The sequence below is a fragment of the Urocampus carinirostris genome, chromosome 13 (assembly GCF_059441175.1).
Source record: "Urocampus carinirostris isolate Australia breed hairy pipefish chromosome 13, RoL_Ucar_1.0, whole genome shotgun sequence".
NCBI lineage: Eukaryota > Metazoa > Chordata > Actinopteri > Syngnathiformes > Syngnathidae > Urocampus > Urocampus carinirostris.
Window position 1 is genome coordinate 35991099 of NC_142361.1, and position 22423 is coordinate 36013521.

At 42.1% G+C, this 22423-nt stretch overlaps 1 protein-coding gene across 1 annotated transcript in view; it reads left to right on the forward strand.

Annotated features, from left to right (window-relative positions):
- The first annotated feature begins 2448 nt into the window (after positions 1-2448).
- The window catches only part of plekhh2 (pleckstrin homology domain containing, family H (with MyTH4 domain) member 2), a 76301-nt gene continuing 56326 nt past the window's right edge, over positions 2449-22423 (forward strand). Inside the window, exons 1-2 of the mRNA XM_088351514.1 lie at positions 2449-2540; positions 10282-10416. Coding sequence (XP_088207640.1) covers positions 10294-10416 — 123 coding nt within the window. The 5' untranslated portion in view covers positions 2449-2540; positions 10282-10293. The remainder of the gene's footprint in view (positions 2541-10281; positions 10417-22423) is intronic.

The window sequence follows — 22423 nt, forward strand, 5'->3', positions numbered from 1 at the left end:
TTTATTGAACTCCGGTTGTATTGCTTTTTTTTAACGTTAGGTGTCGCTGACGGCATGTTTATGAATACCTTTGCTGTCGGAACTGCACCCCAATTGCAGGGATTTCATTGGCTTATGGCGACACTGGACAGGACATGAAGAAGGATATTTTCTTATTTTGTTCTTTTAAAAAAATATAATTCTAATGCTTTTTACTGAACATTGCATTATTTTAAAAAATAATAATAATAAATAAATGCATGTAACCATTGGACAACAATACATAATTTACAATTCCACGGGAAACAATAAATTCTGCAAAAGTACATTGGGGGAAAACACTAAACAAAGTAAAAGGAAATTATGATAATAATAACAGCAATCATAATTACCTGTATTACTATTCGGGCATGTTTAAAGAGACAGTGTGTATTATTTGACAGTTACATGTCGCTGTATGGTGTATTGCAACTGAAAACAAGTGCCTAAAAGCACAAGGAAGAATACAAACTATAGAGCAGGGGTGTCAAACTCATTTTAACCCGGGGGCCACACGATAGAACAAACATTCTGTCGGGGGCCGGACTAGTAGATTAAAGAGAAAGAAAAAGAGAAATAAAGAAATAAGAGAAAGAGGGAGGGAAAATGAGAGAAGGCAGGACAAAGAAAGAAAAAGAGAGAGAGGGAGAGAGCGTGAGAAACAAAAGATAAAAATTCATGAGGGAGGGCGAAAAGGGAGAGGAAGAAAGAAATCCAAAGAGAAATAGAAAGACGGAAGGAGAGAAAAGAGAAAATAAAGCGCAAAGGTTATGAAGAGAGAAAGAGAAAAGAGAGAAAAGGGGAAAAGGAAGTTAGAGCAAAAGAGCTTAAAAGACACAGAGAGAGAAAGAGACAAAGAGCAACAAAGGAAAAGAAAAAGAGAGACACAGAGGGTGGAAGAGAAAGAGACAGAGTGGGAGAAAAGGGGTGGAAAAATGAGAGAGAGAGGGAGAGAGAGAGAGAGAGAGAGAGAGAGAGAGAGAGAGACAGAGAGAGAGAGAGAGAGAGAGAGAGAGAGAGAGAGAGAGAGAGAGAGAGAGAGAGAGAGAGAGAGAGAGAGAGAGAGAGAGAGAGAGAGAGAGAGAGAGAGAAATAAATACAAGTACAGTGTCTTTGTGAGAGGCACCTGGCTTTGGCAACATCAAGTTGACATTTCAACCTGCAGCTTGTTTTTCTCTTGCGCTTCTCTGAGTGTTGTCTCGCGGGCCGGATTCAATCCCTTAGCGGGCCTGATCTGGCCCGCGGGCCGCCTGTTTGACACCTGTGCTATAGAGACTCAAATTGACCCAAACACCAAAAACATTGCCCAACCTTTTTGAGTTTTTTGGGGTACCCATAGCAGCAAGATGGCAGGTAATTATGTCAGCTCCCCTTAGGTAAGTCTCATGACTCAAGAGATTATTTTGAAATTAATGTTTGTATGGTAATTCAGGCAGCAGGACGGCGCAGTGGTTAGCGCATGTGCGGCACAGTTCTAAGGTCATGAGATGGAACCTAGTGTGGGGAGTTTGCATGTTCTCCCAGTGCTTGCACTCCGGTTTCCTCCCACATTCTAAAAGCATGCGTGTCAGGTTAATTGGTCGGTTCGAATTGTCCCTCTGTGTGAATGAGCAAGCAAATTGTCTGTCCCTGTGTCCCCTGCCCACTGCCTGATGATAGCTGGGATGGGCTCCAGCACCCCCGCGACCCTACTGAGGATAAGCAGTGCAGATAATGGATGGATGGATGGTAATTCAGTTCATTTTGCTTATTATCAAAAGCAATATTATATTTTAATGAATAAATAATTTTTACCACTTAAAGGAGATAATAGACACTGTCCCTTTATTCAACAAAAAGGGAAGAGAATGTTTTTTATATTTAGAGAACTAAAAGATAACAAAATGTCTTGATACAATTTTGAAAAGCTGGTTTACGCATTTTAGGTTTTCGTGGATGAAAAAAACTATCGTACTTGTTTGGTATAAAGGAGTGTATTTAATAAAACTACCCACGTACGTTAATTTAAAAGTTATTTTACTTATGTTTATAGTATTTAATTGTTTTATTTTGTAGTCGTGTAACCTGGTACAGTGATCACCATGCCGCACTCTAATCTAGTTCCGGTTTTACTCTAGTGTCAAATTAAAAGCACAATTCTAACTATTAAGTTGAACCCGAAATCTTCAGTTTGTTTAAGACTGGCTTCGCTAATTACTTATATCAATGATGTTTTATCGTTCAGCTGTTGTAAAACTCCAAACATATTATTATTATTTTCAAATTAACACTTAGTTTTCTGGCAAGCGGAAATGATACGTCAGTGGGATTTCTCCCACGCAATGGAACGCCCACTCCATAAGAGATTGGATCTCTTGACAAGCGCAACTTTTTTTTTCCTTCTGAAACTTTTTGGGACGAGAAAAAAATCCTAGTCGGTCCACTCGTGAAAAACTGTCCACGGGGATAATGAACTGCAGCTGTATTTGTGGACGTGGAGTGAAATCACTCGTGTAGTGGGGTTCCATCATTTCTTTTTACGGGTAAGTAGCGGACATCTAGCGGAGTTTATAATACTGTATTGTTTAGTTGTAACAAGCTATGTCTTTCATAACTTAACATACATGAATATTTAGTTACCTAATCTTTTCGTTTTTTTACATTTGAAGTAGATAAAGACTTTGTTTTCAATAACAATATCTCTTTTATGCGTGAGGATATATGGTGCGTTCAATGTCCTGATTGTACCAGTCGGTGTTGTGTACAGCGTCCGTGAGACGTTTACTGTTTCGTTATTTTCGAATCTAAATTAAATTAAACAAAAACCTCGGAAATGCTATTTGTAATTGATGATCACAATGAATACATCTAAGAAATAAAATGTAAACATTAAAAATGTATCCTGGATATTTTGAAACACAATTTAATATTGAATGTCGAGTAAATGTCATTTAAAAGTATAAACGTTATTGCTGGATTTACTATTTATTGGAGAAAATGAAAGCAATAAAACGCTACTATTATTTATAATAATGTATTGTACTATATTATTTATTGTAAAAAATATATATATACTTAAATATGAAATATGATATTACCCCATTGTCATAAAATGCGTCTTATTTTTTAGTCCGACATTTTTTTTGTGAAATTAATATTGATGAAATAGCGAAATTGTGAAATCCCCAGTTGCTTTAAAATCCTCAGTTGCAAAATGCTTGAAACTCCAACATCTTTTATTTCTTCATTTATTTTTCTCCCTGTCCTTTAACAGTCAGGGGTGGCTCCCTCAAAGGAGTTACAAAATGCGTTATTTCTGCAGAAATGTGAACCCTTTAATGTGATGAAACTACTGTGCGAATTTGCTAACAACGTTCTGTCAGGACCAGAACGTGAACAGGACCCACTCGCGTAACTGTCAGAGATCGACATTATTAAGACTATTTGGTGGCTATATTTGCACGGATAAAATACATGTATATAGTTTAATTCTACATGATGATGGCAGAAAGAACTTACGTCCGTCCTGGATGAAGTCCAAACAGAGAGAGGGAGTGGTTTATTTTGCGTCAGAGAAATCAGTACACACAAGAACATGACTTCAAAATAAAACAATACAAGATTGATAAACGTACAAGAGATAGAATTACACTCATTGTTGAAACGTTACTTTATGTGTGTGTGTGTGTGTGTGTGTGTGTGTATGAGAAACATTGTTTTTATATTTAGTAATATAAAAACAAGCTAATTACCTTGAGACAGAAATTCAAGAGATTTACATTGAAAACCTGACAGTAACGTTACCACAAGTTTCATTGAAGGAAGAGAAAGGGTTGCGCTCGGGATCCGGCGATTGCTGGACGCGGAAAGCAGGTCGCTCCGAAAGCGGAATTGGCACTTCCGTGGCGAGCGATGGCGGTGTAGGGGGAGGGGGGGGGGACAGGTCAGTAGCCGGGACAGGAGAGCAAAAAACGTGGTCGAGATCAGCAACGAGTCAGAAGCCAGGAGTGAAGAGTAGACGTGGTCGGAATCAAAAAAGGGATCGTAATTCGGGACAGGAGAGCAGATGTGGTTGTGATCAAAACAGGTCGTAGCGGGAGACAAACAGGAGCAAAAAACGGGACAGGCAAAAAAGGGCTTGCCGTGTAAAAACAGAGATTCGCAGACGCACTGACAAAAGGGGACTGAATGGACAGAGTTTAAATATCTACAGGGAGCCAATCTGTCAACAAGCTGCAGCTGGCGCCACACGGGCGGGGCCATTTGGGCGCCATGACAACCGTGACATATTCAATATTTAGAAACAGTTTTACAAATGATAAAAGTATGGAAAATTAAGAACAAAGTAAAAACAACACTTTCTTAACCTTTTTTGGGCCACGCAAATTTCTTTTCACTTGGAAATCTTGAAGCACACCATCGGTAGAAAATATTTAAAAAAGTAATTCCCTGTACCTGTTTCATGTTTGTTTTTGAATCTTAAATTATCATGTTACCTTAATTGACATTTTTTTCCTGTCATTAGCTGCGTCTTAGATGGTACTACTTTTTTTAGGTAATACATTTGCTGTAATTTCGGCACTTTTTTTAGTCAAGTTTTACCATATCAATATCGGGTATTTCTAAAAAAACTGTTTCTTTTCTTTTTTCTTTTTGTAAAACAAAAACATAGTAAATAAAATCTGCAGAATATTGTGCAATATGTTTACTTAATTTCCTTTGTTATTATTACCACACTCTTAAACAGCTCCATCAAACAAAATAATCCATTTGATATATTTCCCTGTTTTCACGACCAGCTCACAGGTGAGACCCAAACGCGTAATGTTTTCTCACAATTTTATTGAAAAAAAGAGCAAGGGCAGCGCCCACGATCCAGCTGGACGCGGGAAGCAAGTCACTCTCGTACTCGGATTGTGATCCGAACATGGAAGTGGATCTTCCGTAGCGAGCGATGGCGGTGTCAGGGACGGAAAAACTGGTCGGTAGCCAGGACTGGGAGAGCAAAAACATGGTCGGGGTCGGAAACGAGTCGTAAGCCGGGACGGGAGAGCAGACGTGGTCGGGATCAAAACGGGTTGTAGCCGGAGACAAACGGGAGCAAAAATGGGACAGGCGGGAGTCAGGGTCGAAAAGGCTTGCCTTGTAAAAACAGAGGTTTGCAGACGGACTGACATCAGGGGACAGACAGGACTGGGTTCAAATAGAGACAGGGAGCCAATCAGAACCCACGACAGTTGATGCCAATTGAGCTGGCACAGGTGATTCAAATCTGTAATCATGACACCTGTACAATAACCCTTTGCTATAATGCAGTTTATTTTTCATGGTTTCGCTGCTTCATGGATTTGCATTGTGCATCGTGTTCTACATTCTGATTGGCTAAACTGTCTCCCCGCTTTTTATTGTATTTTATTGTTTATTGATTGTAAAAAATAAAGGTTTCTACTCCATGGATTTTGCCTATCACAGGTTCTTTTTGGATTGTATCCCCCGCAAAAAAGGGTTTACTTAACTACCTTCTGAGCAGATAATTAGTATATAATAAGAAAAAAATATGCCACATTCTGATCTGGATGTATGCAACAGTTTCTTGGCTGATTGGTAGAGGAAGGCACAATTTGGCATGATTACTGATGTAAATCACCTGTGCCCGCTCATTTGGCGCCAACCGCTGTGGGCTCTGATTGGCTCCCAGTCCCTATTCAAACCCAGTCCTGTCACTCTCCTGTTGTCAGTCCGTCTACAAACCTCTGTTGATACAAGGCAGGCCTTTTTTGACTCCGACTCCCGCCTGTCCCATTTTTGCTCCCGTTTGTGCTCCCGTTTGTCTCCGGCTACAACCTGTTTTGATCCCGACCACGTCTGCTCCCCCGTCCCGGCTTACTATCCATTTTTTATCCCAACTGCGTCTACTCACCTGTCCCGGCTTACAACCTGTTTCCAACCCCGACCCCGTTTTTGCTCTCCCTGTCCCGTGTACCTGTTTTTCTGTCCCTGACACCGCCATCGCTCGCTACGGAAGATCCACTTCCATATTATATTCGGATCACAATCCGATTGCTCGAGCGACTTTCTTCCCGCATCCAGCGAACACCGAATCTTGGGCGCAGCCCTTCCTCTTTCTTTCAATAAAACCTTTGGCAAACATTACGCAATTGGGTCCTGATTCCGTTCTGGTCGTGACAAATTTGCCTTGCTTGATAGAGTTGAGCACTTTCCTGCGGCATCCTAGACAAGATCACTATTATGCCCTGGAACCAGGGTTGGTAGGGTTACTTTAACTGGATTCCTTTCAATTACTTTTGGATGACTCCAATACCAAATATGCTAGTAAAAGACAAAAGAAACTAAATATGAATAAAATGATGACTCACAACACGTGGTAAACTTTCTCTCCTGGCTTTGATCTCTTTGATCTCCGGCAAAACTAACATAAAATGCCACAGAAACAAAATGAAAATAAATCCAAACAGCTGGCCAACATCATTTTTGCCGTTCCATGAATTCCGTTACTCCCCAATCCTGCACAACATTTAGTCATTTTATTCATATTTAGTTTTCTTTTGTCTTTTATTAGCATATTTGGTATTGGAGTAATCCAAAAGTCATTGTAAGTAATCAAGTTAAAGTAACCCTACCCAACCCTGACCTGGAACACTGGTGAAAAAACTCGATGTATGCTACGAACTTGATGTAGTTATAGAACTGTATCTGATTATGAATATACAATGATTTCTTTTGGGCAGCACGGCGGCGCAGTGGTTAGCGCATGTGCGGCACAGTTCACGTCGTGGGTTCAAATCCAGCTCCAGACTTCCTGTGCGGAGTTTGTATGTTCTCCCCGTGCTTGCGTGGGTTTCCTCCGGGCACTCCGGTTTCCTCCCACATTCCAAAAACATGCATTTCAGGTGAATTGTCCGGTCCAAATTGTCCCTAGGTGTGAATGAGCGAGTGAGTTGTCTGTCCCCGTGTGCCCTGCGATTGGCTGGCAACCAGTTCAGGGTGTCCCCTGCCCACAGCCCGATGATTGCTGGGATGGGCTCCAGCACCCCCGCGACCCTACTGAGGATAAGCGGTGTAGCTAATGAGATGAGAATGATTTCTTTTCTGGGGCATTCACTGAATAAGCATGTTGCCCCTATTTTGAGATCACTGGTGTTTACCACAACCTAAAGCAACAAAAAGCAAATTGATACCAGTTTATAGCCTATTTCAACATGTTTGCATTCCCTTCCCATATAGATGGCAGCTGTGTAATGAGAGGTTATTACACGGAGCAGAAAGCCAGGCTTTCTGTCGCATTCGTCTGCTATTAAAGATTATCATCTGTTGTTCCCTTTTATCTGTTTTCGCTGGAAAATTTGGGCTGTACGTGTGTTTTTCTATTCGGCAGAGCAAAACCATACGCCCACTGGCCACACTGGTCCGGATGGGGTAGCTTCGGAATTAATTCAGGTGCTGACTAGTAGCAAAGCATTTGGGCGACAACACACTCTCTTTGTCTGTCCTAAAGTCTCGATGGCACAGGTGTTAAACAGGTGGCCTGCGGGCAGGATCAGGCCCGATAAGGGATTGAATCCGGCCTGTGAGACAACACTCAGAGAAGCGCAAGAGAAAAACAAGCTGCAGGTTGAAATATGTCCACTTGATGTTGCCAACGCCAGGTGCCTCTCACTGTACTTGTATTTATTTCTCTCTCTTATTTTCTCTCTCTCTCTCTCTCTCTCTCTCTCTCTCTCTCCCTCTCTCTCTCTCGCTCCCTCTCTCTCTCTTTCTCTCTCTTTTCCACCCCTTTTCTCCCACTCTGTCTCTGTCTCTTTCACTTTCTGTGTCTCTCTTTTTCTCTTCCTTTGTTGCTCTTTGTCTCTTTCTCTCTGTGTGTCCTTTTTTACTTTTCTCTCTTCTTTTTCTCTCTTCATACCCTTTGCGCTTTCTTTTCTCTAATGGGGCGGCAGTGGCTCAGGAGGTAGAGCGCTCGCCTTGGGATCAAGGGATCGCAGTTCGAATCCCAGCTCCTCCATGTAACATGTGGAAGTGTCCTCGGGTAAGACACTGAACCCCTAATACCCCCAATAAGCAGGTTAGCACCTTACATGGCTGCACGCCTTACATGCTCTTTGTCTCTTTCTCTCTCTGTGTCCTTTTTTCCTTTTCTCTCTTTTCTCTTCCTCTCTTCATACCCTTTGCGCTTTCTTTTTTCTTTTCTCTCCTTCTGTCTTTCTATTTCTCTTTGGATTTCTTTCTTCCTCTCCCTTTCTTTTCCCCCTCTCTCATGACTTTTTATCTTTTGTTTCTCACGCTCTCTCCCTCTTTCTCTTTTTCTTTATTTGTCCCGCCCTCTCTCCTTTTCCCTCCCTCTTTCTCTTATTTCTTTATGTCTTTTTCTTTCTCTTTAATCTACTGGTCCGGCCTCCGACAGAATGTTTGTTCTATCGTGTGGCCCCTGAGTTAAAATGAGTTTGACATTCCTGCTCTATGGTATAAATGCTGTCGTCAAGTCAAGTCATGTTTATTTGTATAGCCCTTAATTACAAAATGTCTCAAAGGGCTGCACAGATCAAAGACTATTGCAAACTACAGACTATTATGACAGCATACCCTGATCCAAACCCAACATGAGGGCAAGGGAAATCTCAAAACTTCAGCATAAGGAAAGTCAAGTCAAGTCATGTTTATTTGTGACACCCTTAATCACAAAGAGTCTCAAAGGGCTGAACAGACCACAGATTATTGCAAACTACAGACTATTATGACACCATCACCTGATCGAAAACCTACAGGAGGGCAAGGAAAAACTCAAAAACCTTGAGGTGTCTTGATGACTGATTAAGTACACCTGTGCCCGCTCGTTTGGCGCCAGCCACTGCTGGCTTCCTGATTGGTTCCCCGTTCTACTTAAGCTCAGTCCTTTCACTCGCCTCTTGTCAGTCCGTCAGCGAACCTCTGTTTCTACAAGGCAAGCATTTTGACTCTGACTCCCGTCGGTCCCGCTTTTTTCACCCGTTTTCCACCCATCCGTTCCTGATTTCCCCGTTTGTCTCCGGCTACGACCTGTTTTTTGATCCCGACCACGTTTTGCTCTCCTGTCCTGGCTATCGCCCTGTTTTTCCGTTGAAGGATTTTATACATTTGACTACAAAGGATTTTATACAATTGAATACAAATTACATTTAATTTACGTACATTTAATTTAAGATATTCACTGACTGGGCTGTGGTGCGAGGTCAGGGCACCCTGTTGGAAAATGTTGTTTAGAGGAACGGCGGGAACTGGACATACGGCTGATAAGATAACAAGCAAATCCAGACGCTGTTGACGCAGAAAGGCCCTGATGAATTAGGAACGCTCGGTGTTGTTATGAGTACCCCAGACATCGGGACGCTCTTCTACTAGATGGTGAATTCCAGGGGGCTTCCTTGGCACGCCCATGGGAGGGGCCAGCACACCATTATGCGGGGAGAAGAAGGCCAATAAGAGAAAGCTAAAGGACTTCAGAAGAAGGCTTTCCAGAGACGCCAACGTCACTAATTCAGCTGTTTTTCCATGGAGTACACTTGGATAAATTGTCAGGGAATTGTCAGTGTGGAAATGTCGGCTTAACGGGAAATATAGGTCAATCATAAAATGGACAATAGAAGTGTGTTTTAAGCTTAGATTTAAACATTTCCACTGAGGTTGCAGATCAAATCTCACAGGGCAGCGCATTCCACAGCACCAGGACCCGAATGGAGATTGTCAGGTTTAAACCCAACAGATGTAAACAAAACCTTTATACAAAAAAGACACAGAGAACGTGAACATTACTTTTCTTACTTGCAAGGAGAAATGACCATAGTCTGCCTATTGCAGTCTACTAGACACTCTGAAAAAGTCTCCTTCTCCTTGCCTTTTTATTGTGTTCGGAACGCCCTATTTCACATAAGGTCTCCTCTGCTAAAGGGAGGGGGGGTGACAAAATAAACAGTTGAGACCTGTTTACACAACAACATGTTATCGTAAGCATATTCTATAGTAAACGAAACTAGGCGAGCCTGCGGTCAGAGAGGAGCTGAGTGTCCCTTATCTGGCCGCAGCTAGGTGTCGGCTGTTTAGTGAACATCTTGTTTCCTCCTTCTTCAAACACAAGCAAGAAAGACACAGTATGCAAAGAAGATAATGCAACAGTAGAATAACATATTTACAGTTTAAATCCATCAGAGATCACACTCGAAACTGCGGATTTCTTCTTGGCTCTTGGGATCACTACTAGACATATGATTATTTTTTCATTGTATGTTTCAGATAACGGCCAATATGGCAGAAGGTGAGGACTCCATGAGTCCGGAGGACTGGAAAGACAAGTGTTTTGTCCTCGAAGCTCTGCTCATGAAATTCAGAGTGCAGATCATCAGGATCCGAGAGCTTACAGCTGACAAGGTGGGTTGTTGCACATTTTGAGTAAAACTGTACTAGATTTTAGAGTTCTAATATGCAGGAGATTGAAGTACTTTAATAATAAAGTAGTATTTGACGTCCTGCTGGTGTTGCTTTAAGAGCTGGATGTATGAATAGCCCCCTTCAAACTCAATAAAACGCACAGGAAGAAATCTAGAACAAACATGAGTTCATACGCATGGATATTTTGGTCCTGACCATGCAGTTGGAAAAATATTGAAACAGTTTTGTACAGAAAGAGTCCGACTCTATCATTAATGTGCTGCTCTACTAATAAATACATTTTTTGTTTTTTTTTTTTGACAGTCCCTTTCTTCAGTGTTGCACTGTACATTATTGTGAAATAAACAACATCATAATTGGTGAATAAAAAATACATTTCCTTGTTACCCTAAAGCTCACCCCTGTATGTCTTTAATTAATAGTCACCATATGTGATTCAAAATTTCCATTAGAATAAGGAATACTCAGTTCATGTATTGTTGAGTGTTATTTGATCTATGCCACATTAGTTTACTACCAATTGTTTAACTGTTTTTAGAATAGAATGGAATAGAATAGAATCAAGAATAATCAAAAAGAATAGAATAGAATAGAATAGAATCAAGAATAATCAAATAGAATAGGATAGGATAGGATAGGATAGGATAAATTGAATAAAATGGAATAGACTCAAGAATAATAGGATAGGATAGGATAGGATAGGATAGAATCAAGAATAATAGGATAGGATAGATAGAGATAGATAGATAGATAGATACTTTATTCATCCCCTAAGGGAAATTCACATTTCCAGCAGCATCCCTGAGCTGAGAACAGTACAATAATAAAGCCAAAAGAATACAATATACAAATACCCAGTGTGACGTGCAAATGCCCACTGTAGCGTGTTATATAGAGTAACTAAATAGTGCTACACAGAATACATATTGCAGTAAGATTCGGTAATATCCAATGTAGGTGGTGTGGTTTAATGTGGGCCTTTACTCTGCCGGGTGGAGTTAAAGAGCCTCATGGCATGAGGAAGAAAAGATCTCTTCAGTCTGTCCGTAGTACAAGACAGTGACAGCAGTCTGTCGCTGAAACTGCTCTTCTGTCTGGAGATAATGCTGTGTAGTGGATGCGATGGATTGTCCATGATTGACCTCAGCTTTTTCAGTGCTCGTCTCTCAGCTACTGTTGTTAGGCTGTCCAGCTCTTTGCCCACAACAGAGCTCGCTTTCCTAGCCAGTTTATTGAGACGAGACTGGATAGAATAAAATAGAATAGAATAGAATCGAGAATAATCAAATAGAATAGAATAGAATAGAATACAATACAATACAATATAATTGAGAATAATCAAAATAGAATAGAATAGAATAGAATAAAAGAGCAGCACAGCAATGAAGTTGATGCACATTTTTCCTATGACTCTGTCAAGATAGAATCAAGAATAATAGAATAGAATAGAATAGAATAGAATAGAATAGAATAGAATAGAATAGAATAGAGTAGAATAGAATAGAATAAAATAGAATAATAAAATAGAATAGAATCAAGAATAATCAAATAGAATAGGATAGGATAGGATAGGATAGGATAGGATGGGATAAATTGAATAAATTGGAATAGAATAGAATAGAATCAAGAATAATAGGATAGGATAGGATAGAATCAAGAATAATAGGATAGGATAAAATAAACTAGAATAGAATTGAATTGAATCGAGAATAATCAAATAGAATAGAATATAATAGAATTGAGAATAATCAAATAGAATAGGATAGGATAGGATAGGATAGGATAAATTGAATAAATTGGAATAGAATAGAATAGAATCAAGAATAATAGGATAGGATAGGATAGAATCAAGAATAATAGGATAGGATAAAATAAAATAGAATAGAATAGAATAGAATCGAGAATAATCAAATAGAATAGAATAGAATAGAATTGAGAATAATCAAATAGAATAGGATAGGATAGGATAAATTGAATACATTGGAATAGAATAGAATAGAATCAAGAATAATAGGATAGGATAGGATAGAATCAAGAATAATAGGATAGGATAAAATAAAATAGAATAGAAAAGAATAGAATCGAGAATAATCAAATAGAATAGAATAGAATTGAGAATAATCAAATAGAATAGAATAGAATAGAATAAAAGAGCAGCACGGCAATGGAGTTTATGCACATTTTTCCTATGACTCTGTCAAGATAAAATCAAGAATAATAGGATAGGATAGGATAGGATAGAATACAATAGAATAGAATAGAATAGAGAATAATCAAATAGAATAGAAAAGAATAGAATAAGGGCAGCACGGCGGCGCAGTGGTTAGCGCATGTGCGGCACAGTTCATGTCTTGGGAACCTCCTGCGTGGGTTCAAATCCAGCTCCAGACTTCCTGTGCGGAGTTTGTATGTTCTCCCCGTGCTTGCGTGGGTTTCCTCCGGGCACTCTGGTTTCATCCCACATTCCAAAAAACATGCATTTCAGGTGAATTGGCCGGTCCAAATTGTCCCTAGGTGTGAATGAGCGAGTGAGTTGTCTGTCCCCGTGTGCCCTGCGATTAGCTGGCAACCAGTTCAGGGTGTCCCATGCCCACTGCCCGTTGATTGCTGGGATGGGCTCCAGCAACCCCGCGACCCTACTGAGGATAAGCGGTGTAGCTAATGAGATGAGAATAGAATAAAAAAGTAGCACGGCAATATCGCGTGTGCGGCACAGTTCTGAGGTCATGAGATCGAACCTTCCTGTGTGGAGTTTGCATGTTCTCCCTTGCTTACGTGGGGTTCCTCCAAGCACTCCGGTTTCCTCCCACATTCCAAAAACATGCGTGTCAGGTTAGTGAGTTGTCCGTCTCCGTGTGTCCTGCGACTGGCTGGCAACCAGTTCAGGGTGTCCTCCTGCCCGAAAACAGCTGGGATAGGCTCCAGCACCCCCGCAACCCGACTGAGGATAAGTGGTGAAGATAATGGATGGATGGATGGAGAATAGAATAGAATAGAATTGTCATTATTAATAACGTAGTAAACATAATTTGCGACGAGATTAGACAAGGCACTCTAGGATAAACAAGATAAACACAGAATAGAGACTTGAAAGACAAAAATGAGATAAAAGTGTGTCAGAATAAATAGGCAACATATTTACAACTTAGTGCTTGGAGGTTGGTCTAAGTCAGGGGTGTCAAACTCATTTTAACTCAGGGGCCACACGATGGAACAAACATTCTGTCGGGGGCCGGACTAGTAGATTAAAGAGAAAGAAAAGGAGAGATAAAGAAATAAGCGAAAGAAGGAGGAGGATAAAGAAAGAGAGAGAGGGAGAGAGCCTGAGAAACAAAATAGATAAAAAGAGAAGTCGTGAGAGAGGGGGAAAAAGGGAGAGGAAGAAAGAAATCAAAAGAGAAATAGAAAGACAGAAGGAGAGAAAAGAGAAAAAAAGCGCGAAGGGTAGGAAGAGAGATAGAGAAAAGAGAGAAAAGGAAAAAAGGAAGTTAGAGCAAGAGAAGTTAAAAAGACACAGAGAGAAAGAGACAAAGAGGAACAAAGGAAGAGAAAAAGAGTGAAAAGTGAGAGAGTGGGAGAAAATGTGTGTGTGAGAGAGAGAGAGAGAGAGAGAGAAAGAGACAGAGAGAAATACAATTACAGTGTCTTAGTTCGAGGCACCTTTCTTTGGCAACATCAAGTTGACATATTTCAACCTGAAGCTTGTTTTTCTCTTGCGCTTCTCTGAGTGTTGTCTCGCGGGCCGGATTCAATCCCTTAGCGGGCCTGATCTGGCCCGCGGGCCGCCTGTTTGACACCTGTGGTCTAAGTTGTAAGTGCAATCTATCATGATTACCGAAATGCTTAACCTGTGCACGCTCCTTTGGCGCCAACTGCCTCTGACTCTGATTAGCTCCCTGTCACTATTTAAACCCACGTCTATCTGTCTCCTGTTCCTGTCTGCGAACCTCAGTTTACGCTAGGCAACCTTTTCGACCCTGACTCACTCCTGTTTTAGCTCCCGTCTGTTACCCGGCTTCGACCCATTTTCTGATCTCAACCACGTTTTTTGCTCTCCTGTCCCGGCTTCTGACCTGTTTTTTTCCGCTCCCGACACAGCCATCGCTTGCCAAGGAAATACCACTTCCGTGTTCAGAGCAACCTGCTCCCCGCGACCAGCGATCACCGGGTCGTGTGTGCAATCTTTTCCCTTCTTCCCAATAAAACTCAGCTGTGTCAGGAACGGAAAAAACGGGTCAGTAGCCGGGACAGGAGAGGAAAAAACGTGGATCAGCAACGAGTCGAAAGCCAGGAGAGGAGAGTAGATGTGGTCAAGATAAAAAAAACAGGTCGAAGCCGGGAAATAGACAGGAGCAAAAACAGGAGTGAGTCAGAGTCGGACAGCTTGCCTAGAGTAAACTGAGGTTCGCAGACAGACTGACAAGAGGGGATATATAGGAGTGTGTTTAAATAGGGACAGAGAGCCAATCAGAGTCCAAGGCAGTTGGCACCAAAGGAACGGGCACAGGTGAAGCATATCGGTAATCATAACACTGCATGTTTTTATACAGCACTTTGAATGGATTTTTTTTTTACCTGAGACGTGCTTCACAAATAAAAATACATTTGATTTGTTTTTGTTCTATTCAAAATACTTGCTAATGCAGCTAAAGATGTAACAAAGAACAGCCCAAATATCAATATGAGTGGACTTAAAGGTATTTAAACTCTTTGTAAATAAAACCTTTAGTCACATAACTTGAATCACAGTAAGAAACATAGTTTGAACCGTGACCGGTATAGTGCTGACCCATTCCGTTCAGTGGCCTAGATCCGAAGCTGTTTTCCAGGAAGCTCTAATATAAACACCAGTCCCACCACATGGTTTCAGCATGCTCTGCATGATGGGGTTGATTCAACTCTAGAAAAAAACTAAACAGAAACACTCCCGGCGAGTCACAAGCAGTGTTCCCTCTAAGCTGCGCGCGTGCGCAATTGCGCCCTGCTCGCACATTCTCAGCGCACAAGAAAATCGAGCCAAGCGCACAAAAATCAGGGCTCAAAATGACTAATTAAGAAGCGACTTAAAGTCAAAGTTACAGTGCATGAAGGTAAAAATACACGGGTTCCCCTGACGTTGTGTCCTAAATGCGGTATTTTGAAGTCAATGTCGAACGAAGTTGAAAAGTAAAGTCAGTAGAGTTTGTCGAGAACCGGCTTCTTCGGCTCGGCTCACTAAAAGGAACCGGCTCTTTCGGGTCCTAAACGGCTCTTTAGGTTGTTTTGGCTTCTTTCATCCCAACATGACCAAATATTAAGTAAAATGATGCACAAAATGACTTAAAAGTGTGGGAGAATAGAACAAAAAAGAAAAAAAATACCAAAATGAAAAAGTAGTGAAAAGCTGAGAAAAAAAGAAACAAAAGGAAAAGAAAAAAAGAAGGAAAAATTTAGAAAAAAGCCAGAAAAAAAGAAAAGAAAGTAATGTAGGAAAAAAGTAAATAGAGAACAAAAAGAAAAAAGTAACAGCTCGGAAAAAAATGAACACAATGAGATTTTTTTTAAAGGAATTTAAAAATATGACTGTCAAGATAGATTAAAAAAAATTAAAGGAAGAAGAAAAAGTTTGTGTTGCATTCAAATAATTTCCAATTATATCAAGCGAATCTTGTTGCCCACATTGTACTTCCACTCAAAAATGTGATTGAGTACAGTTCTGTATCTGACAACCGACTAAATAAGCCCCCAAAAAAGTTAATATTATGCGACAAAATATATCAGGAAATAAAAAGAAATGGATATCTAGTGAAAGAATTGTAAGAACAAACGACGTTTGTAGACCGTACAACAATAGTACATGAGTCAATTCATTCAAAAGATAAAAATAATTTTGCATTGCCGAAAACTCAGCAAAATGTCAAGTTTTGGACATGTTTGATAATGACTCAGTTGCCACACTTGGGATTACTGTTGCTCACTGTTGTTTCAAGCGTTGCTCACCGACTTTGTGTGAACGCTCAGACCTGTAAGGAAAATTACAGGGAACATTGGTCACAAGTTAACATCAGGGTCTGCTTCCCATTTATATTCTCCATTGAGTAGATTTAATCTCCACCACTGATGCGGGAATTCATTACAGATTATACTTTTAAAACGCATTTTATTTAGCAAATTGTTACACCGGTTTTGTGCGTGTGTTTTTGAATAACAAGTGATGCACATTTTTCATATGACTCTGTCAAGAAATGAGAGAATCTTCTTCTGAAATTTTCCAACCTCCCGCTAACATTCTAGTATCATACTAAGCAGTGTAGCCCGCAGGAGTTTTTCCATGACCGAATTCTGCATAGTGTAGTTGTGGTTACTGCCTTAAGAGACAGCATTTGTGCTGTTTGTAATTAAATGGTGTAGTCCGTTTTGCTCTAACAGCTTGTGGTAAGCGATGACCGTTTTCTAATAGTCATTTGTCCTATTACAAATATTACAATATCTTTAGTCAGTGCTGGATTGTTTGAGTCAAAGATGCTTTCGGTTCATTTTTTTATACATGTCCTAGCACCTGTACGGGTACAGTAGATACCTTATGAATTTGGGATATTACTTAAATATGCCGTGTGTGAAATTGTCACGATTCTGTCACTTGCCCGCTAATTGCCCTCAAATGCGCTCACTCTTTCAGCCCCAGCTGCCACTCGTTTCCTAAATATCCCTATTCAAGCACTTCATTCTCAGTCACTCTTTGTTAGTATGTCAGCGAACCTCGGCACATGCAGGGCAAGCACTTTTTGACTATGGCTCCTGGTTTGATTGCAACCTGTTCCTGTATCCTGCCTGATTCCGTCCCCTGTTTCCTGTATCGATCCTCTGTCCCTGGCTTCCCGATCACCTCTGGTTATCTGACTTGCTTCCGATCCCGACCACGCTTCGTTCTCCTCTCCCAGCTACCCGACTTGCTTCCGATCCACAACCAAGCTTCGTTCTCCTGTCTTGGCTACCTGACTTTCTTCCGATCCAGGACCATGCTTCGTTCTCCTATCCTGGCTACCCGACTTGCTTCCGATCCCCAACCATGCTTCCTTCTCCTCTCCCGACTACCCGACTTGCTTCTGATCCACCACCACGCTTCGTTCTCCTCTCCCAGCTACCCGACTTGCTTCCGATCCACAACCAAGCTTCGTTCTCCTGTCTTGGCTACCTGACTTTCTTCCGATCCAGGACCATGCTTCGTTCTCCTCTCCCGGCTACCCGACTTGCTTCTGATCCACCACCACGCTTCGTTCTCCTCTCCCGGCTACCCGTCTTGCTTCCGATCCACAACCAAGCTTCGTTCTCCTCTCTTGGCTACCCGACTTTCTTCCGATCCAGGACCACGCTTCCTTCTCCTATCCTGGCTACCAGACTTGCTTCCGATCCACGACCACGCTTCCTTCTCCTGTCCCGGCTACTCGACTTGCTTTTGATCCACCACCACGCTTTGTTCTGCTGTTCCGGCTACCCGATTTGCTTCCGATCCACAACCAGGCTTCATTTTCCTGTCTTGGCTACCCGACTTTCTTCCGATCCAGGACCACGCTTCGTTCTCCTATCCTGGCTACCCGACTTGCTTCCGATCCCTGACCATGCGTCCTTCTACTCTCCCGGGTACCCAACTTGCTTCTGATCGACCACCACGCTTTGTTCTGCTGTTCCGGCTACCCGACTTGCTCACGATCCCCGACCATGCTTCCTTCTCCTCTCCCGGCTACCCGACTTGCTTCTGATCCACCACCACACTTCGTTCTCCTGTCCCGGCTACCCGACTTACCACCTGTCAGGGACCACGAGGGCTTCCTGCTCCTCCTGCCCAGCGAGCACCTGATCGCTGTCTTTTTCCTCTCGCCCCGACTTCCCTGATCCCTTAATAAACCATTGTGTGAAACGTTACGCATTTGGGTACACTGCTGGTTCCGGCCGGGACAGAAATAAAGTACCAATGAAAAAAAGAAACGTGTAAACTGTGTGCTGCCCATTGTAAAGCGCTTTGGGAAGTCTTCAGTGACTTGCAAAGCTCTATACAAATGCAGACCAATCACCATTAAACAAAATTGTCTCAAGCCAGGAACAGAGACAGGACCCAATAGCGTTGGTTTTGCTTAGTTTTTATTAAGAAAGAGATGATCGTCGGTCACGGGTAGCAGATGGCAGGAACGCGGAAGTGGCACTTCCACGTCGAGCGAGGGTAGTCGTTGACAGCGAGAAAACAGGACGGGGGAGCAAAACAGAAACGGGTCCAGAAAAGAGCTCGGCAACAGGTATCACGCAGGAAACGGGGCAAAACAGGTCGATGACCGAGACGGAGGAGCAAAAGCAGAAACTGGTCCAGAAAATGGTCGATAACAGGTATCAGCAGGGTTGGGTAGAGTTACTTTATCTGGATTAGTTTCAATTACTTTTGGATGACTCCAATACCAAATATGCTAATAAAAGACAAAAGAAACTAAATATGAATAAAATGACTAAATTTTGTGCAGGCTTGGAATACATGGAACGGCAAAAATGATGTTGGCAAGCTGTTTGGATTTATTTTCATTTTGTTTCTGTCGCATTTTATGTTAGTTTTGCCGGAGATCAAAGAGATCAAAGCCAGGAGAGAAAGCTTACCGCGTGTTGTGAGTCATCATTGTATTCATATTTAGTTTATTTTGTCTTTTATTAGCATATTTGGTATTGGAGTAATCCAAAAGTCATTAAAAGTAATCCAGTTAAAGTAACCCTACCCAACCCTGGGTATCAGGCAGGAAAACAGGGCAGGATAATGTCTGAGAGTACAAAAGCTTGCCTAGCTAAGAGCATAGGTCCGCAGACGGTCTGACGGGTTCCTTTCGGAAGACGGGAGTTTAAAAAGAGTCCAACAGCCAATCAGGTCCCGCGGCTGCCCCGATTCAGTTATCATGACAGAAATATTGATTTCAAGAATTCATCGTCATGTTTTATAAAAGGCAGTTCTCTTTGATTTCATAAAGGACACTATATAAGGAAGTGTTGCATTGGACTTCTAGTCATTCCCCCTAACTGCCCAGGCCGAACTGCTGATGAGATCATGTTTAACGTCCAGTCTCCTGCTCTGTTTGGTCTATGCTGCTCGACTGCCAGAACTGTGAACAAAGCTTGTTATTTTAAATTCGGGGTGAAGCATAAACAGCTTTGTAACCCCGGTCTCAGTTCAGCTAGTACAGGCGGTAATCATGTTTTTAATATAGTATTGTGAAACATTATTTTCGTTGTGGACAAATTCCCTCCTGCCGGTTCTAAATTTTTACTGTCTCGTAGCAGCAGACTTGGCAAAGTCAAGAAATCCTAGAAAGCCGCTGAGAAATGATACATTGAGAATGAGGGCATGAAAATAAAGTAGAAAGTCAAGGGGAGGGGGCTGGTGTGAAGATTGAGCTACCCGTGGGAGGAGATTGCAAGTGGAGTTAACTCCATGTGTACTCGTGTGTGTTTTTAAGAATGAGGTCATTTTTAGTTTGTATTACGTTTGTAAACTAAATATGAATCAAATGATGACTCACAACACGTGGTAAGCTTTCTCTCCTGGCTTTGATCTCTTTGATCTCCGGCAAAACTAACATCAAATGCGACAGAAACAAAATGAAAATAAATCCAAACAGCTTTTTGCCGTTCCATGTATTCCGTTATTCCCCGAGCCTGCACAAAATTTAGTCATTTTATTATTATTTAGTTCCTTTTGTCTTTTATTAGCATATTTGGTATTGGAGTAATCCAAAAGTAATTGAAAGTAATCCAGTTGAAGTAACCCTACCCAACCCTGCGTGTCTCTTTGATTGTCTTCCGTACGTTGTTTTCGTTTCCAATTGAAGTGTCTTTATTGTCATTGATTAAATGTGTCAGGACCAGAATGGGGACAGGACCCACTTGCGTTGCGTTTCTCTCAGGTTTTTTTTGGGAAGAAAGAGAAAGGGCTGTCAAACCTCCTGTGTGGAGTTTGCATGTTCTCCCCGTGCTTGCGTGGGTTTCCCCCGGGCACTCCAGTTTCCCCCCACATTCCAGAAACATGCATGTCAAGTTAATTGGCCGGTCCAAATTGTCCCTAAGTGTAAATGAACGAGCGAATTGTCTGTCCCTGTGTGCCCTGCGAATGGCTGGCAACCAGTTCAGGGTGTCCCCTGCCCACTGCCCGAAGATAGCTGGGATGGGCTCCAGCACCCCCGCGACCCAACTGAGGATAAGCGGTGCAGATAATGGATGGATGGATGGATGGATGGAGAAAGGGCTGCGCCCACGATCCGGTGTTCGCTGGACGCGGGAAGCAAGTCACTCTGGTACTCGAACTGTGCTCCGAACGCGGAAGTGGATCTTCCGTGGCGAGCGATGGCGGTGTCAGGGACGGAAAAAGCGGGTCGGTAGCCGGGACAGGAGAGCAAAAACGTGGTCGGAAGCGAGTCGTAAGCCAGAAAAGGAGAGAAGGCAACAAAAAGAGGTCGTAAGCCAGGACGGGGGAGCAGACGTGGTCAGGATGGTAAATGGTCTGCATTTATATAGCGCTTTTCAAGTCAATGAAGACCTCCCAAAGCGCTTTACAATATGCTTCACACTCACCCATTGTCAGGGATAGACATTATTAAAACTATTTAGTGGCTGTATTTGCACAGATAAAATACATGTATATAGTTTAATTCGACATGATGGTGGGAGCAAAAAACTCACGCCCTACTTGGCTGAGGTCCCGAACAGAGAGGGATTGTTTATTAACGTCAGAGGAATCAGTATGAGACAAGAACACGATTTCAAAATAAAAGAATACAAGATTGATAAAAGTACAAGATATAATTACACTCATTGTTGAAACGTTACTTTATGTGTGTGTTTGTATGAGAAACATTGTTTTTATATTTAGTAATATAAAAACAAGCTAATTAACTTGAGACAGAAAATCAAGAGATTTACATTGAAAACCTGACACCCATTCACTCACACACACACACACACCCATAGGGAGTCAGCCATGCAAGGCGCCTACCTGCTCATTGGGGCATTAGGGCTTCAGTGTCTTGCCCAAGGACACTTCGACATGTAACACGGAGGGACCGGGAATCCAACCAGTGATCTCTTAATCCCAAGAGGAGCGCTCTACCTCCTGAGCTAATGCCACCCATATAGGATCAAAAACGGGTCAATTCCGGTGACGGGAGCAAAAAACGCAGCAGGTGGGAGTAAGGGTCGAAAAAAGGCTTGCCTAGTGTTCACTGAGCTTCACAGACGGACTGACCACAGGGGATTGACAGGATTGGGTATAAATAGGGACAGGGAGCCAATCAGAACCCGCGGCAGTTGGCGCCAAAAGAGCGGGCACAGCTGAGTCACATCAGTAATCATGACAAAATGTAGTGAAACATTGTATGCAACAAGATAAGACATGGGACTCCAAGGAAACACACTAACATAATATAAAAGACTGTTAGGATAAGTAGGCAAGAATATTTACAACATAGTGTCACGATCAGAACGGAATAAAGATCCCAATTGCGTAACGTTAACCACAAGTTTTATTGATAGAAAAAGGAAGGGCAGTGTCCGCAATCCGGTGCTCGCAAGCCGCTCACAAAATCGGATCTTGATCCGACTACGGAATGGGATCTTCCGTAGCGGGAGATGGCGGTGTCAAGGATGAAAAACTTGTCGATAGCCGGGACAGGAGAGCAACACGTGAACGGGATCAAAAACAGGTCGGAAGCCGGGACAGGAGAGCAAAACGTGGTCGGGATCAAAAACAGGTCGGAGCCGGAGACAAACGGGGAGATCAGGAACGGATGGGTGGAAAAACCGGTGCAAAAACGGCACAGGCGGGAGTCAGGGTCAAAATGCTTGCCTTGTAAGAACAGAGGTTCGCCGACGGACTGATAACAGGCGAAGAACGGAGCTTAAGTAGGACGGGGAACCAATTAGGAAGCCAGCAGCGGCTGGCGCTAAACGAGCGGGCACAGGTAAAGCTAGTCAGTAATCATGA